Raw genomic sequence first — 16,124 nt, 5'->3', positions numbered from 1 at the left:
GCCAAGGGCTGAGGCGTGATACAATCCCTACCAGGAGTGACTTGCAGGGGTTTTCACACTCACGAATGTCAGTCCTATTTGTGGGAAATGAAAGTGCCCTGGAAGCCTGCCAGCTCCTGGCATTCTCACTATTGCCGGGAAGGGAGGGAACTGGGAATCCCTCTCTACTGAAAAGGAAAGTTGTAACAGAGCTCTGAGAGAGGTTGAAGGACTTCCCTGCCCTGCTGCAAAATGATTTATGCTGCTGTGTGCATGGTGCCCACCCCACCTTATTTTATCCATAGCTCCCTCCTCCCAAGCTCTTCAGCACACCAAGAGGGGAACACCACAGTGTAGGCCGGGATCACAGGGTGGCCCAATTTTATCCCCATCCCAGATTCCCACCTGAGATAACAAATGAGGTGGAAGAGAAGGAAGAGGATCTGGGCACCGGCCTGCCTGCCTGCCTGTGTCTACCTTTCAGTAAAATCACCACAGTAGGGATTTCTGGGTCACCTGGGTCTTCTGGCTTTGTCTCAGTGAGAAAGACAAGGAAGGACTACGGCTCATTTCTCCATCCAGCAGGATATGGCGTGAGAAGGGACAGCCATGTCCCTGATGCTGTAATTAAAGGGTTCTCTGGGTTTATTTATATGTTTGTTTTTGGTACCTTCTTCATCTTCTAAATGACAGTGAATTAACATGTATTTAGCTTAAAGAGGCTGTTTATAATTTAGAACTGAAAGGGCTTTTGTATTCTTTTGCTTTTGTATTCTTAAGTTTCTCAAGCTCATTTTTAAAGTACGTCATATTATATTGAAATAAATAATGTAGTTGACCTTGTATCTTTTGGTCTATGAAATATCTGTGGCTTAGATCTATATATATCAATATGAACTCATCTTTTAGTATTCCTCTCATTAGTTTAGCATCTCTCATTAACCCAGTGTTCCAGCCTGTGGTGCTTAATTAGGCCAGAAAACAGAAATTCTCTCCTTTACAAATGCTGCCAGATTCTGTGCTTAAGGATACAAAATTTCAAAAATGTGCTTGTTTTCAGTACAAAAACATTTTTTGGGTATTCCTACTCACCTCACAAAATATTAAATTTGCTGGTGGTAATTGGTTAATTTGGTTGTTTCTGACCCAGTAAAAATGACATAGGATTCTTATTTTCTCTGTGCTGTTCTCCTTTCCCATTATTTTTTAAGTAGGCTCATTTTCAAACAAAACAAACCATACAACTGAGCCTGTCTGGGCTTTGTAAAGCAAGAAAAACAACATTACAGAAACACACCTCTGCTTGAACTTCCAGAATTAGAGACCACATGAAGCAACTGAGGCTGTAACAGAAAGTAAATTCGAGTATTCTCCCCTCCACAGAGCGTGGTGATGGTGGTCTTCAGTGAAGACAAAAACCGAGACGAGCAGCTGAAATACTGGAAGTACTGGCACTCACGGCAGCATACGGCGAAGCAGCGGGTCCTCGACATCGGTAGGTTGGCCTGGAACCTCCCAGCATGGTCTTTGGTACCTAACACGTTGTCGTGATGCTGGGACCCACACAGCTCTCGTGATGTGCCAGGCACTAGCCTACGCACTTTTCCTTTGTTAGAGCATTTAGTGCCAATCAGCTAAGAATTCAAAATAGGGTTGAATGCAAAGTACTTTTTGTGCTATGAAAGTCAACGGTGCCCCATCGATAATAGTAATATAGTTAGGTTTGCAAGGTCCATGTCAGTTTCTAAAACCTATTTCCATGCCCTTCTGTGTTTGAGCTTAATGGGCAGGCAGGCCACGTGAACTCTGATCCCTCCGCCACATTAATGGACAGGCTCATTTGGCTCTAAGGTGCTTGCAGAGGTCACATGACTGGGTAGTGAGTTATAGTTCCCTAATTCTCCAACCAGTTTTCTGTCACTCTAACACACGTCTAGTGCAAAATGGGCCAGCAAGTGCAGCCTTTGAGAGACCTTCCCTGGTGCTGAAGAAGTGATGAATCTGCCAAGCACATTTTCTGGAGTCCGTATACTCGTAAACATGATGTTTGTTCTCTAGAACCTGTAGTCCCCTCGATGAGACCCAGGGGCCTCTCAGGAAAGCAGGGCCAAGTGGTGCCATGGAGGGGATTCATTGCAAAGGTTGGAAGAGCTGAAGGCACCATGAGGCAATACAGAAATGAGCTGCTGCAGGAACATGCTGCTGTTACCTGCAGGACTAGAGGCTCAAAAGGAGGAGGTGGTGGGTATTGGGGAGCCACCCAGAAAGAGCTGTAACTGTGGGGGGGGCTGCCCCATCAGGAGTTGTGTCCACAGAGGGACTAACTTTCCAAAAGGAGGTAGAACCATAGAGGAATTGCCGCTAGAGACTCCCCTCAATACCAAGAGCAGGGAGGAGAAGAAGCCCTGGCTTCTCCCTGCCTCCTAATCTCCCACAAGTGCTTTCCATTGGCCAAATGTGCCCAGAAGCCATGGAGCACATGACCCTAACAAACCAAGTTTGCAGGAATGAACCTTAGACACAGGAGAAAGGGGAAGTCAGGGATCGGATCTTAAAGTTTCATAGAAATTACTTACAAGCACAGATAGTAATATATGTGTTTCTAAGTAGTTTTTACACTTTACATACTGTTTCCATAAGCAATAAGTCATTTCTCATTCATGGGCTTTATTACCCCGTTTCACAGACCAAGAGGATACGGTCCCAGTGAGTGCAGACGAAGGGAAGGTTTCCATCATGTTGAGTATCAGGAAGTATTAGAAGGATGAGCCATTAGAAGGATGCTTGCTTTGATTTCTTACACACTGCAATAATGGATTTTTCAGTCTTCTGTCTTACCCTTGCTAGAAGCCCTTGAGCAAAAACAGAGAGGTCAGCGACCAGGTGAGAATTAGAAACTCACTGTAGAACATATTGAAACTGATTACCGGTTTATCCTGCAAAATGCTTACGCCACTCTTTACCTCCCACCACATACGTATGTGCAAGCACGCACCCCACAGACGTATGCCTTCTATTAACTAGTCCGACATCTTTGTCTAGTAAACAAGGAAACTGAGCACAGACAGGCTCATTGACCCAACAGCCCAAGTGACTTGTCTTCATTAACAAGGTCATACACCGAACCTCCAAGACTGACGACTAGAACAGGGTTTAGAGATACTTGCCTTAACCTGCTTTGTAGCCAATCCGCATAGAGCAGGGGAATAATTTTATTTTATTTGAAAAGTTAGCCTTATAATTATTACCCAAGAAAATGAGAGGAACAATTAAATAGAAGTGTGGACTAGGACCAAATAAGACAAATAATAAAAACATTTTACTGGCATACTTGTTGGTTCAACTTTGATATTATTACAAGGTTTACTTTTCTTAGACAAGAATGGTTTCTCAGCTCTCATAGGACTTCAGGTCTTATCTCTTCTTTATCACCCCCCCCGCCTACAGACTTTCCTCTCCTGTAACCCTATACACACACGTGCTCATCCGTGCACATGCGTGGGTGCGCACACACACCTAGATCTGTGACTTATTACTAAGTAGCTTCATGACTACTTGGGATCCTTGCTCTGAACCTGAGATGAAAGCATTAAATCAGCCCCTTAGTTTCAAACAGAAAATTGATTTTCTGACCACACTCTCTACCCCTATCCTCAAACTAACATCTCAGACAGGATAAGGAAATGTGCAAAAATCTCATATAATTCATTATCTACTAGATAAGAAAAATCAAACCATGTGTCCCTCTGCCAGTGGGTTGTTAACACTGTTTCTGATATAAAGGGGGAATGAGGCTGTGATGGCAAACGCACCTATGTGCTGGGTGCCATCGTCGGCGGGAACTGGTACCGTGGTGGTGGGAATTTTGTGAGGCTGCACCGTGGTTCGACCTGCTGAGGGGGAGAGAGGCTGAAGAATGCATGTGTTCTACACTCGCTAGTTTGGGTGGAGACCCTTAGAGTAACCAAAAAGAAAAAGGAAGAATCCAGAATTATTTGATGTATTCCTTTTTCTTAACATCCATGGCACTGGAGGTTTGAGGCAGGGCTCCAAAGCTGTAGTTCCAAAATCTCCACCAGCCCCTGTGGTCAGCATGTTGAACTGAGCCAGGTAGTCACCAGTGGTCCTTGGGGTCTGTAAGCAAGACTAGGGGAACCTCAAAGTCCTCAAATTGTGCACCACATAATTTTGTGTGTATGGGTGTGCACATTCTTTCATTTTCCAGGGATGCCCAGATAACTGCCCTCCCTCCGGAAGTCTGCCTCCCTGCCTCCGCTCCAAGCAAAGCCTGATGGAGTTTCTTCCATCTTTGTGTCTTTCCTTATTTGGCAACCCCCAGCACGCATGCTCAAGGATTGTTCTGTTGTCTCATGTGCTCTGTAAAAATGATGCCTATTAGTCTACATCTTTTTTTATATAACATATCACTTGGATTACATGGTTGATTGTTCTTTGAGGCTGCTCCCAATCCTCTGATTACCCCACAGGGCTAGCTGCCTGACAGGGGGAGGAGCCTCAGTGTCCCTGATGGAATCCTGTTGGTGGGTCCCATACAAAGGAGAGTGGGAGCCTGAGGGCCCAGGGCCCAGAGGAGGAGGCTGCACATGGAGCCTTGACTCCCAGGTTCCTTGTGTCCTGAGCAAGGTTCCCGGTGAGGCTATTCCTGCATCACACCAGGCACTTCCCTCCTTGGGTGGATATTCACCTTGTACATCTGGTTCCCTCATTTCTTTTTTTTTTTAAATCCTCACCAGAGGATATGTTTATTGATGAGAGAGAGAAAGAGAGAGAGAGAGAGAAACATTGATGTGCAAGAGAAACATTGATCCATTGCTTCCCATACATATCCTGACCAGGGATCAAACCCACAACCTAGTTATATTCCCTGACTGGGGATCAAACTTGAAACCTTTTGGTGTAGGGGATGGTGCTCCAGCCAATTGAGCTATGTGATCAGGGCTGGTTCCCTTATTTCTTACACAATTTTTCTTATTGTCAACTTATCAGAGAGACCTTCCCTATCCCCTTACCTAAAAGTCACACCCTCCTCACTACTGAGTTCCCCTACCTTTATTTCACTGCAGAGTGCTGTTACTACCCAAAATGTTATTTATGTACATATGAGGTCTGTCCAGAAAAAGTCCAGCCATTGTTAATATAACAAGAACAGTTTGCATGATATTGATGTAACCTGGTAGCCAAGGAGAGTGGACTGGAATGCGCATGTGTGAACAATGATGACTTCACTGTACTAGTCAGTGGGGGCTGTTGAGTGAGCATGTGTACTGTGTGGCCATTGCATTAAAAATGACTGAGTGAGGAGAGCAACGAATCTGCATCAAATTTTGCATTAAGCTTGAACATTCCTCCATGGAAACTATTCGGATGATTCAGAAGGCTTTCGGGGACGATGCAATGAGTGCAGTGCAAATAAAAGTGTGGCACAAGTGCTTCCAAGATGGTCGGGAATCTGTTGAAAGTGATCCACGTTCTGCAAGGCCTGCAAAAAGCAGAGTACCTGAGAATGTTGAAGGTGTACGGGCTGCAATCAACAAAGATCGGCGGCGACTGACAGTGAGAGAACTAGAAGCTGATCTGGGGATTCCAAAACCTACTGCGTCCGAGATTTTGACACAGGATCTTGGCATGAAGCTATGATCACTTTTCAAATGGAAGTGATTTTAGACAGTTGATGACATTCAGGAAAATACAATGGGGGAGTTGATCGTGATTCCAATAAAGAATTTTATAGTATTTTGAACAGTGGAAGAGATATTGGGAGAACTGTGTGAGGTCCCAAGGTACCTACTTCGAAGGGGACTGAGGTGTCATTGTCCTATGTACAGTCTTTCTTGTATCTTCTTCAGTAAATGTTTGTTTCTCATAGTACATGGCTGGATACTTTCTGGACAGACCTTCATATTTACATTCCATCCTCTAGATCAGGGGTGTCAAACTCATTTTCACCAGGGGCCACATCAGCCTTGTGGTTGCCTTCAAAGGGCTGAATGTAATTTTGGGACTGTATAAATGTAATAGTTTAAGTGAGAGCTTGGCACTGCCACTGGGTAGAAATAAGGTGCCAGGCCGGATAAAACAGGTGGAGGGCCAGATTTGGCCCATGGGCCTTGTGTTTGCCACCTGTGCCCTAGATAGTTCTTGCCACCCCCACCCCCTCCACCGGCACTGATTATAGGTGGAGTGACTGAAGACATTCATTAGTTGACCTCGCTGTGACTCCCTGCTTCTCCCCTCTGTACCATCCCTCCAGATATTGCGGAGGTTTTTACAGTCTGGGCGGTCGGACCTGGCTGATGCTTGTTCTGACATTTCTGAAAGCCAGTTCAGATATGTGATTCTTGCACATTAGGCCATGCACTATTTTTTTTGACTGGGGGTAGGGGAGGAAACGTTAGCAGTTAGCTCTTACTTGATGTAAGTAAAACAAACAAATGCTGGTCCAAGTGGTCTGCTGCTTTTGAAAGCACACAAGTGGAGTTCTCCAGGTCTCACAAGTTCTTTCTTGCAAGCTTGTTGAATAACAACAATTATTCCAGGTCATAAATAAGTTTACATTCTGCAGCCCAAGATGCATTCCTGTGCCAACTATTCCTCCTGGACGGATAGCTCCTTAGATTCTGTTGGTCCTTTTGAGTGTGAAAGCCCCTTCATCATAGCGTATGGAGTTAGTGCTGGGCCCATATGAGGGACCATCCACTTGCTGAAATTCCACATCCGTTCAGTAAACATGCCAAACCCTTTGTTAGGGCCTGGCGTTTCAGGGACAATAGGGCAGAGCCCTGTCCTCAAACTGCTCCAATCTGGAGGTAAGAGGATGATGAATGGCTAAGATGTTACAGGGTGAGTGGCAGCTTGGAGGGGTGCTCCCCAGGGGAGAGTTTTTGAGCCCTCTCTGCAAGGATAATAAAAACATCTGCGGTCACAAATGAGGATGAAGATGCTACAAGCGAAGGAAAGAACACATGCATAGGTACAGGGGCCAACACGGAGAAACCAAAACGGGGTTGGCAAAGTCCAAGAAACTGTTAGCACTGATGGAAAGGGTGGAGACTCCTACGTGCTAGGGGAGTGGTAATCCAATACAGAAGGAAGCCCTGAGTAACTGGGACAGAGAAAATGAGACAGAAGTGTTTGGTAGTTGAGGAAAGGCTCGCTGTTTTTAAGGGGCATCTTAGGGCGGCATGGATGTGAAGCCTGCATGGAACTTGCTGGTCTCAGGCTCTGAAAGGAGACTTCTAGGTCCAGAGGGGACGGACTGAGCCCAGCAGGGCATCGAGGGGCTTCAGGTGGTAGAGGGCCATTGATTCTCACCACCTGTGCCCTGGTGGCAGACCTCAGAGCTGCAGGTAGTGTATGAGGGAAACACTCCAGTTTCAGCTCCTCTGCAAAGACCCACTGTAGGGTCATCACCACCCCAGCTGCGGAGGGTAATTAAGCTCCGAGTTTCTCGCTCTCTGTGGCTTTGACACCATCGTGGCTCCACAAAGTCCTGTTTTGCAGTTTTGTTGGGGAGATATTGAAGTTTGAGTATGTGTTTATACCCTTTTATATGGAAGTATAGCATGCATGCCTTGTTTTTGGCTAATCCATGTCTTTCTGTTGTTGCATGGAGTGGGTTTTACAGATGCAGGAATAGGTAAGAGAGTCATTCATCCAAGGGGGTGTGTTCCATTCAGACATCAGTCCTCCCAGGACTCTGATAAGGACAGATGGTGGGGAACATGTAGATGTAGCAGGCAAGTAGAATGTTGCAGTGAAGGGACATTCCTCTTTAATGAGTTGCAGTACTTGGTTTCAGGCACTTTGAGAATCACTGAGGAGATACAAAGGTAACCCAGGAACTAGAGACAAATTCTAGGGTAGTTAGACTCTCCATGATGCCTGGCTGTGGGGATAAAGGAGAGGGAAAGGATCACAGAAGAAAGTCATGATTTTGTAACTGGGCAGGGGAGTCAGGAGGAGGGGTGTGGCCGGGGAGAGGGGGCCAGCCAGGTGCCCAGTTCAGCCAGGTCCCTGAGGAATTCGTGTCATTGCACATAGAGCAGGTAGCTTTTCCCTGGGACTCACTTGCAGAGTGGAGTGATCCAGTTTAGCACAGTGTGAGCCATTTAGAAAATACTTGAAATGAAGCAAGTCACGAAATGAACTGGACTGCCTGCGAAGTCTGCTCAAACAGTGGACAATTCCAAAACCACTTTCTGGGGAAGGCGCACTTTTCTATTTGTTGCCTTTCAAGCAGGGACGGAAAATTAGACGTTCAACAACTAATGTGAACCTTATAGGAGGAGAGCCAGAAGCCACAACAGATAAATTGAGGCACATTCACAGAAACTTTCGCTCTCCTGAACACAATTTCGAATGACTTTACTACTTTACAGTGAGGATGTTCTGAGAGAATGGACAACCCAGAATTCGCATTTTTAGAATGGGTGTTCTCGACTGTAATGTGATCAGACTGATTCCACCAGCGTATACAAATAAGCATCATTACTTGACAGTCACATTCAATGTAGCCATTATTGACATGGTTTTGTAGTTAATTGTGGAATCAACCATTTGCTCTTTATTCGAGCTCTTTATTAAATTGAGACTCAATTAAATCTCAGTTTAATTTTCGTTCACAGTCATCTTTCCTTGTAGGGGATTATAACACTTCAGAATGTATTGGTTACATTGTTAATATCAATCCTGTAGTTTTCCACGGTAATTAGCAGGCAATTATAGTGCACCTTTGAATATTAATGTATGATTATCGGATTTTCATCTGTGCCTTCTTATAGATCTGTTTCTTAAGAGCTAGTTTTTAAATTGTGCTCTGTTGATAGCAGCTTTATATGAAGGTAAAGCTTTTCATGAAAACTTAAGTTCTAACTAAATAAAAACATTTCTTCAAGTTTAGTTCTAAATAGTTTTCTCTGAGGGTTCAAAGAGAGGCCTGCCAGAAGACTCTCAAACACAGAATTTCGCCGGCCCCTGTGAGTTACTCAGCTTGGCTGCTCTGTCCCCGGCTAGAGCTGTCTCCAGTCTGGGGTCGTGCTCTACTTTTGAATAGAAATTGTGATTAAAATTAAGTAACATGTTTTTCCCAGAGGGGGCTGGCTGTGGCTGTGCCCCACCAGTGTGCTTTCTTGCAGTTTTTGTAGCCACGCCTGGGAGGGGAGACACTGGGGGAAGCGCTGTGTGGCCATGTAGCCCCAGGGTCTTGCTGCCTCTCCTTGGCTCTAACTGTTAGCGGGAGCTCACAAGTGGGAGGCACCCTCTGTTCTACAGACCAGTGCTGCAGCCACAGTTGCTGAAAATTCCTTTTCCTTCAGCTTTGGTTAGAAAACATTTATGTGATACAAGTATGGCAGGCTGTTAAGGTTATATATTTTAAAACATGAAATGCAAGTTTTTTTTAAACTTGAATCTTAGATCAGGCAAAATATTTTAATTTTTAATAATATTTGAGCCATTGTAGTTTTTAATTATTACATGCATGTTTCTGTGTGAGTCCTAGAAGCTCATTTTGTTGGGGACAACAGCTTTGGGGAGAATGACTTCCTCCTGGGGTGATCTGGGGATCCTGGAAGTATTTTTCTAGATTGCCTGCCCCCCCCCACCCCCCGTACCTTCCCCCCAACAAAGGGAAGGGTCTAGGACAGCACCAAGTTCACAAACTGCCCATACGTCCAGGTCCTGATCTTGGTAGACTCCCTTTTTCAATCTATCGCTGGCTCTTCCTCTTTCCTTCCACTCTATGTTTCCTAAGAGAGGAGCCCTCTTCCTAACCCACACCCTAAACTACTACTACTGGTGTCTCAAGCCAGTGTAACTTCCATTTTCATTAAAATTTCTGAATGCCAAATCTATAGTCTATTTTTGCCCTTCTCCAGATTTTCTAGTCACTTCCCACCTCTCCTTTGTTCCTTCTCTGAGGCTCTCCTTGCCTAGAATTGCCCTCCCTTCCTCCTTTACTGGGTAGATACTTTACCACTGAAGAACTGTTTCCCTGTCCCCACTTGGGTGAGATCTTCCTGATGTTTCCAGGCAGAGTCAGCTGCTTCCTGCACGGGTTTGGATTTATATGTAGATAATAGCCCTTTGCTGTGTTTCACTGGGTTTATCAGTTTACATTTTGCCTATCACCCTAGACGCTGAGCTTCTTAACTAGAGAGAGGACTTTTTTTTTAACCTTTGTGTACCCAGCCACTGGCACGAGCCTGGCACAGAGTGGATGCCCAGCCAGTGCGGACTGATGGATGACCACCACCACGTGCGGTTTGTGTACCTAGGTAACACTGTGGTGAGCAGGCAGGCAGGTGTCTAGCCAGCTGGAAGCTCAGGTGGGGTCACGCTCTCTCCTTTTCTATTCTGCAAGAACCAATTTTGGTCAGATTGTTCTAGATGCCAGGGAGCTAAATGTGTATTTGGTACTTTAATTTATTATATTTAAAATATTATTTTATTGTCCTATAGCCCTCTTGATGAAATTTGTTTAACAACTTTTAAGATAATTGCTAGCACAAAAATATACATACACTAATAAACCAGGGGAAATTATCTTTTTTAACATAACTAGAAATTATTATTCTTTCCCTGAAGCAAACAATAGGAAATAGTTTAAAAGTGAATTGTTCCCCCTCTGCCCCAAAAGTAGCTAGATTTGGAAATTAAATATTAGAATGATTGTGGTCCATTACCATTTTCCTCACCATTCCTGAGACATGTGTTTATCTGGTTCCAGGACATTATTGCTTAATAAACCTTTTCTGGTGAAGGGTTTCCTTTATCCTGACAATTTTAAAGGCTTGAATAGTTAAAAAGAAGGCATGTTACAAAGAGAGTGGTGGAAGACCCCCCTGAGAATCTTTTTCAATGAGAAGAGACACTGGTTTAGATTATGAGCTTTCAAAATTCACACACACACACATAGGTCCACTGTATTTCATACTGTAAATTTTTTTATTCCTGTTTAACTCTCATTTTTTCATGTTTACTGGACACCAGATTATTTTTCTCCTAATTGGTGAGACTTTGCCTTTATCTTTAGCTATGTAAGATCATGCTTTCATCTCAAACACATAATGTATACTTTTATTTCATTTTGGGGTTTTGCTTGGGGCCTAATTATTTTCTTTCTTTGAAATTCATGTAATGAAACAACAGATGACCTGATGGCTTCACATTTTTTAGGATTGTTTGGTTGGCTTCAAAGTTTATTCAATACAAAAAGTACCTGGAGATGACGGCCTGATAGTTGCATGAGACTCACTATTTACTGAACGAAACTGCAGAGCTGGTGTTCACAGCCTCCTCCAGCATTCACTAGAAGCCTCTCTCTCCCCGAGGCTTTCAACAGAAACAAATTCATATCTTCGCAGTACCCCCCAGTGTTAAAATGGGCAAATCTCAAGTTTTCCTCGTTTGTTTACAAAGCCTAAAACTTGCCAAGAGAAAGTTTTTGCAAAATTAAATTAAGCTCTTTGAACGGTAGAAGCCAAAATAAGGTGAAGCTACTCTGAAAAAAGTTCTTTGAATAGGCTCCAGGAATGTGGAGCCGCGGCGAGGTTCTCTGCTCTGGAAAAGGCAAGTATTGAAAGAACTGGGTGCTAAATAAATGAGCGTCTGGTCCTTGCTCCCCTCCTGTGAGGTGGGTGCTGGTATTGTCTCATCTCACAGATGGGGAAGGGAGCCGGCTCCGTGAGGTTCTGTAGCCTCTCTGAGGTCGATTCCGTGGAACTCACACCTGCAGCCCCCAGACGCTGTGGTCAGTCAGCATTACAAAGGGAAAGAGTGAAGGCAGCAACTATCTGTATCTTCATTCATTCAGCAAACTGTCAGAAAGTACCAGGCATGATTTTTTAAGAGAAAAAAATAGTTAAAATGAAGTTAAACCTCACGAGTAACATAGACAAATGAAAAGAGCTTAATTTTAAACCCATCCAAGTTGATTTAAATCCAGAGCTAGAAGCCATGGTGCACATATATGTACATAAGCATATGGGCTTATGTGTCTGTACATAGGATATGACCTTTTGTCATTCTGAAGTCAAGTTCACAGGTCAGGATCAGCATTCTTAAAAAAAATGAAATCAAATAGAATAAAAATACTAACATAAATGGAACCCAGTACTGGGTTATTGTGTGAAAAGCTTTTCTTACTCTAAAATTATCATTAGTGCAGCTGAAAGCCATAACATCGGCCCACACAATTTCTTCTCTAGAAACAGAAAGGTGAATCAAACCCAAATAAAACATTACCAGAAAGTTTAGCCTAAAGAGAAAATTCCAAGAAAGGTCCCATCTTAAAGGATATCTGTAAGGATATGACAATAAACCATGGAGAGTAAATAGTATTACTAATATTAATTCCTGTTTCAATATCAAAGAGACATCCAGTCACATTCTGTGAATCATGAATTATGTCTTCATAATTCCAGCCATCCTTGTTCTGGATTGTGTGTGGAAAAGCGCTCATTTGTAAGGTTGTATATATCACAGAAATCAGAGCCAAAGGGCTCTGGCTTCGCGTGTGGACAGAACTTCTTCGGTGCCACTCCCAGCTTGGCCCCTTAAACTAAGTGACTATTAGGGAGGGAAGGTATTTAACACGTTTGTCAGTTTCCTATTCCACAAAGCAGGAACAATTTAAAAACTACTGATCAGAATTGTTCAAGGTAATGTGTGTGAAATGTATTTAGCTCACCCTGGTCTCCTAAAAACTGGTGCTTTGCTCAGAAGCCAAGACAAAGTGATGGAAATACATTTAAAGCCTCCACAACTCAGGTCAAGTGGCAGCACACTGAAGGAAACACGCTTTACCTTGGCCTTGGGAGAAAAGCAGTAACAAGGAAATAACTTCTTAGAGTTCTTGTGAGTCTTTCAGGTTTTAAGGAGCTGTTTTTTTGATTTTGAAAAACAGACAAAAGAACCTAGTTGGACCAAAGTTTATTTATTCTACCTATTTCAAGTCAGAGCGAATCCTCCTGGAATAACCCTTGACTGTTTCCTGAATTTGAGCTGATCCTCTTTGAGCTTTACAGACAGAAGGGAGCAGATGTGTGAGGTCAGGTGGGCTGAGCAACGTAGGGACCAGTGTTCCCGTCACTCACTGTGGTATAGCAGGGTTTGTGGTCTTAGATATGTCCCTCTTTTGTAGATGAGGGAGTACAAGTTCAGAGAGGTTCCGTAACTCACTGAAGGTCATAGGGCCTGGTACGAGGAGGGCGGAAATTAGATTCAGGGCTGTGTGTCTCTACCGCCAGCGTCCTTTCTTCCTGCGCTTTGGTGCTGACCTGTAAGTGGATTCCTTGTATATCTTGTTCCCAAATATATAAAGTACCCTGAGTTCTTGACTTAAAAGAAAATCTTCTTAGACTGTAGACTATGCACACTGAATTCGCAATAGTGCCCTGAGCTATTTTCAGCATTCCAGATTCATTATTTCACTAGTCCAGGCAGAATCCACACCTTTCAGAAGAGAAGCAATTTTTATATTAATTATACCACTCCTTTTAATCCCCCACAATATATAAAAAAATAATTAGAAGGGGTAGTTATAATTTACCAAGCATGTGAAACTTAATTAAGGTGAAAGAATTAAAAAATGCCTTTGACGGCATTCCAGAATTACCCTTACACATACACCACTGATCATATGCAAAAAAGAAAAAAGATAACAGAATGATTCACCATCATGCTGCCCATAACAGTTAAAGTAGAATCCAATCCCATAATTCCTGTGTAGAATGTAACTTGCCAGGAGCAGACATGAAGGCACCCAGTACACAGTCACCCATGCTCAGCAGCCCTCTGCCGAAACACCGCCAAGTGTATCCTCACCCCCACCCCCCTTGTTTTTCCCAAAGGGCTGGCTTCTGAACTTTCTTTCAGTCTTCGTGGTCCCTGCGCTATATGGGACGCTTTCTTTGCTTCTCACCAGCGCAGCACCTCGAGCTAGCCCTCCTCTGCCAAGGAACTGGCAGTTGTCCAGAAACGGCTAGTCTCTCTGCCTCATTGAACTTTCCCCAGCACTTCTCTCCCAGCCGGTTGCCATGTAGGGTGTGCTGTGATTTTTCTCTACAAGGTATTAATATCTGGTAACAACTTATTGTTTGATTTGCAAGATAAATATAGGCCGTGGTTAAAAGTTTGGCCTTTGGCACCAAACAGACCTGGATTCAAATCACAGGTTGGCCTATTACCAGCCACGTGATTTTCTACAAGCAGCAAGTTCTCTGTAGGAGGATGCTAATACGTACCTCACAGAGTGGGTGTGAGGATTAGGTTAGGTAACGGCTGGTAAGCTCCACATAGCCTTGACATTCAGTGAGTTCTCGGTTTGTGGCAGTTGTTATTACCCCAAGAATATTTGCATTTTAATGTAAAGAGATGACAGTGTCCTCACCCAAAGCAAGGAGTGTTTTAGAATGGGATTTAAACATTCGCCCCTATGAAGTGAGTGTTGGTACGTTTGAAATAGTCCCAGAGGCTCCTTACACTGTCCTTGATGTTTTGGGTTCTTTTTTCTTCTTGCAGTCCTGATTGGATGTCTTTTTCTTCCTTATGTTCCAAATCATTGATTTGATTCTTGGCTTCATTCACTCTGCTGATGATTCCCTGTAAATTGTTTTTTCCTTCAATTAGTGTATCCTTCATTTCTGCCAGATGAGTGTGGTTTCTTTAATTCCTTTGTTGTTGGATTTCCATACAGCTTGATTTTCTGACAGTTATGAGTGATATTTGTTGTGTAATTTAGCTGTAATTTTTCTCTGGTTGTGCAAGGAGGCAAGCTGTGATTACGTACCCCTCCATCTCAACCAGAAGTCTCCAGATGTACAATTCTGTAGCACATCGTGTGTATATTTTATTGTGTGTTCACCACCCCAAGTCAAATCTTCTATCGCCATTTATCCCCTATTTACCCTCTTCTACCTCCTTCAACCCCCTTTCCCTTTGTTAATCACCATACTGTTGTCTGTGTCTATGAGTTTGTTTCCTTTGGTTAATCCCTTCACCTTTTCCACCCAGCATCCCCCCCACCCCTCCTCTCTTAGAGCTGTCAGTCAGTTCTCTGTATCTATAAGTCTGTTTCTATTTTGTTTGTTAGTTTATTTTGTTCATTAGATTCCACGTACAAGTGAAATCTTACGGTACTTGTCTTTCTCTGACTGGCTTATTTCACTTAGCATAATATTCTCCAGATCCATTCATGCTGTCACAAAAGGAGAGATTTCCTTCTTCTTCTTCTTTTTAATAGTTGAATAACATTCCATTGTGTAAATGTACCACAGCTTTTTATCTACCCATCTACTGATGGGCACTTGGGCTGCCTCCAAGTCTTGGCTGTTGTAAATAATGTCGCAACAAACATAAGAATGCATATATATTCTTTCAAATTAATGTTGCAGATTTCTTTGGATATATTCCCAGAAGTGGAATTCCTAGGTTATAAGGCAGTTACACTTTTAATTTGCGGGGGGAAGCTCCACACTGCTTTCCACAGCAGCTGCACCAATCTGCATTCCCACCAACAGTGCACAAGGGTTCCCTTTTCTCCATGTCCTTATCAACACTTGTTCTGTGTTGATTTAACGAGGATAGGCATTCTGACAGGGGTGAGGTGACTAGTGACATTGAACATCTTTTCATATGTCTAGTGGTCATCCATGTAGCTAACTAATTAATGCATTTTCTAAGGTGATTAAATTTCAGTTGCAGAAACAATGGGAAAATAAAACCTTATAATGCAGCAACTTATGAGATCTAGGATAAGTGTTTGACCAAACCATTTTCATTTGTCTTTATTTCTAGATATAATAATTTGTTTTTTAAATGTATGATTGACCTAAAAAACTCTTCTTAAAAATGCTTATTAAAAACTTTAAAACAAAGTTGCATGACTTTCTTTTAAAACAAATAGCTATGAAGAATTAGGGAACTTAATTTCTTTAAATTCAGTAATCTGCTTCTCTCTTCAAAATTTTAATAGATTGGCTGACCTGCTGAAAGCACAGGTTTGCATTTGAAATCATCCCCAACACAGTCATAAAGCCATATTCTATGTTTGTAGGGTATAAAGTGGTTTTCCTTTGGCTTATCTGTTAGCTTTAAATATGCACTTAAAAATCAGTAAGAACATT

At 43.0% G+C, this 16,124-nt stretch overlaps 1 protein-coding gene across 4 annotated transcripts in view; it reads left to right on the top strand.

The window, feature by feature from the left end:
- Positions 1 to 16,124, top strand: part of GRHL2 (grainyhead like transcription factor 2) — a 131,916-nt gene that overhangs the window by 64,590 nt on the left and 51,202 nt on the right. For all 4 annotated transcript variants that reach the window (XM_045181537.2, XM_045181534.2, XM_053930185.1 and 1 more), the window contains exon 7: positions 1,363 to 1,474. In XM_045181537.2, coding sequence (XP_045037472.1) covers positions 1,363 to 1,474 — 112 coding nt within the window. The remainder of the gene's footprint in view (positions 1 to 1,362; positions 1,475 to 16,124) is intronic.

The sequence above is a fragment of the Desmodus rotundus genome, chromosome 8 (genome assembly GCF_022682495.2).
Source record: "Desmodus rotundus isolate HL8 chromosome 8, HLdesRot8A.1, whole genome shotgun sequence".
In the NCBI taxonomy this organism is placed as follows: Eukaryota; Metazoa; Chordata; class Mammalia; order Chiroptera; family Phyllostomidae; genus Desmodus; species Desmodus rotundus.
Note: the sequence above shows the minus strand (reverse complement) of the source record. Positions and strands in the feature narration are given on the sequence as shown.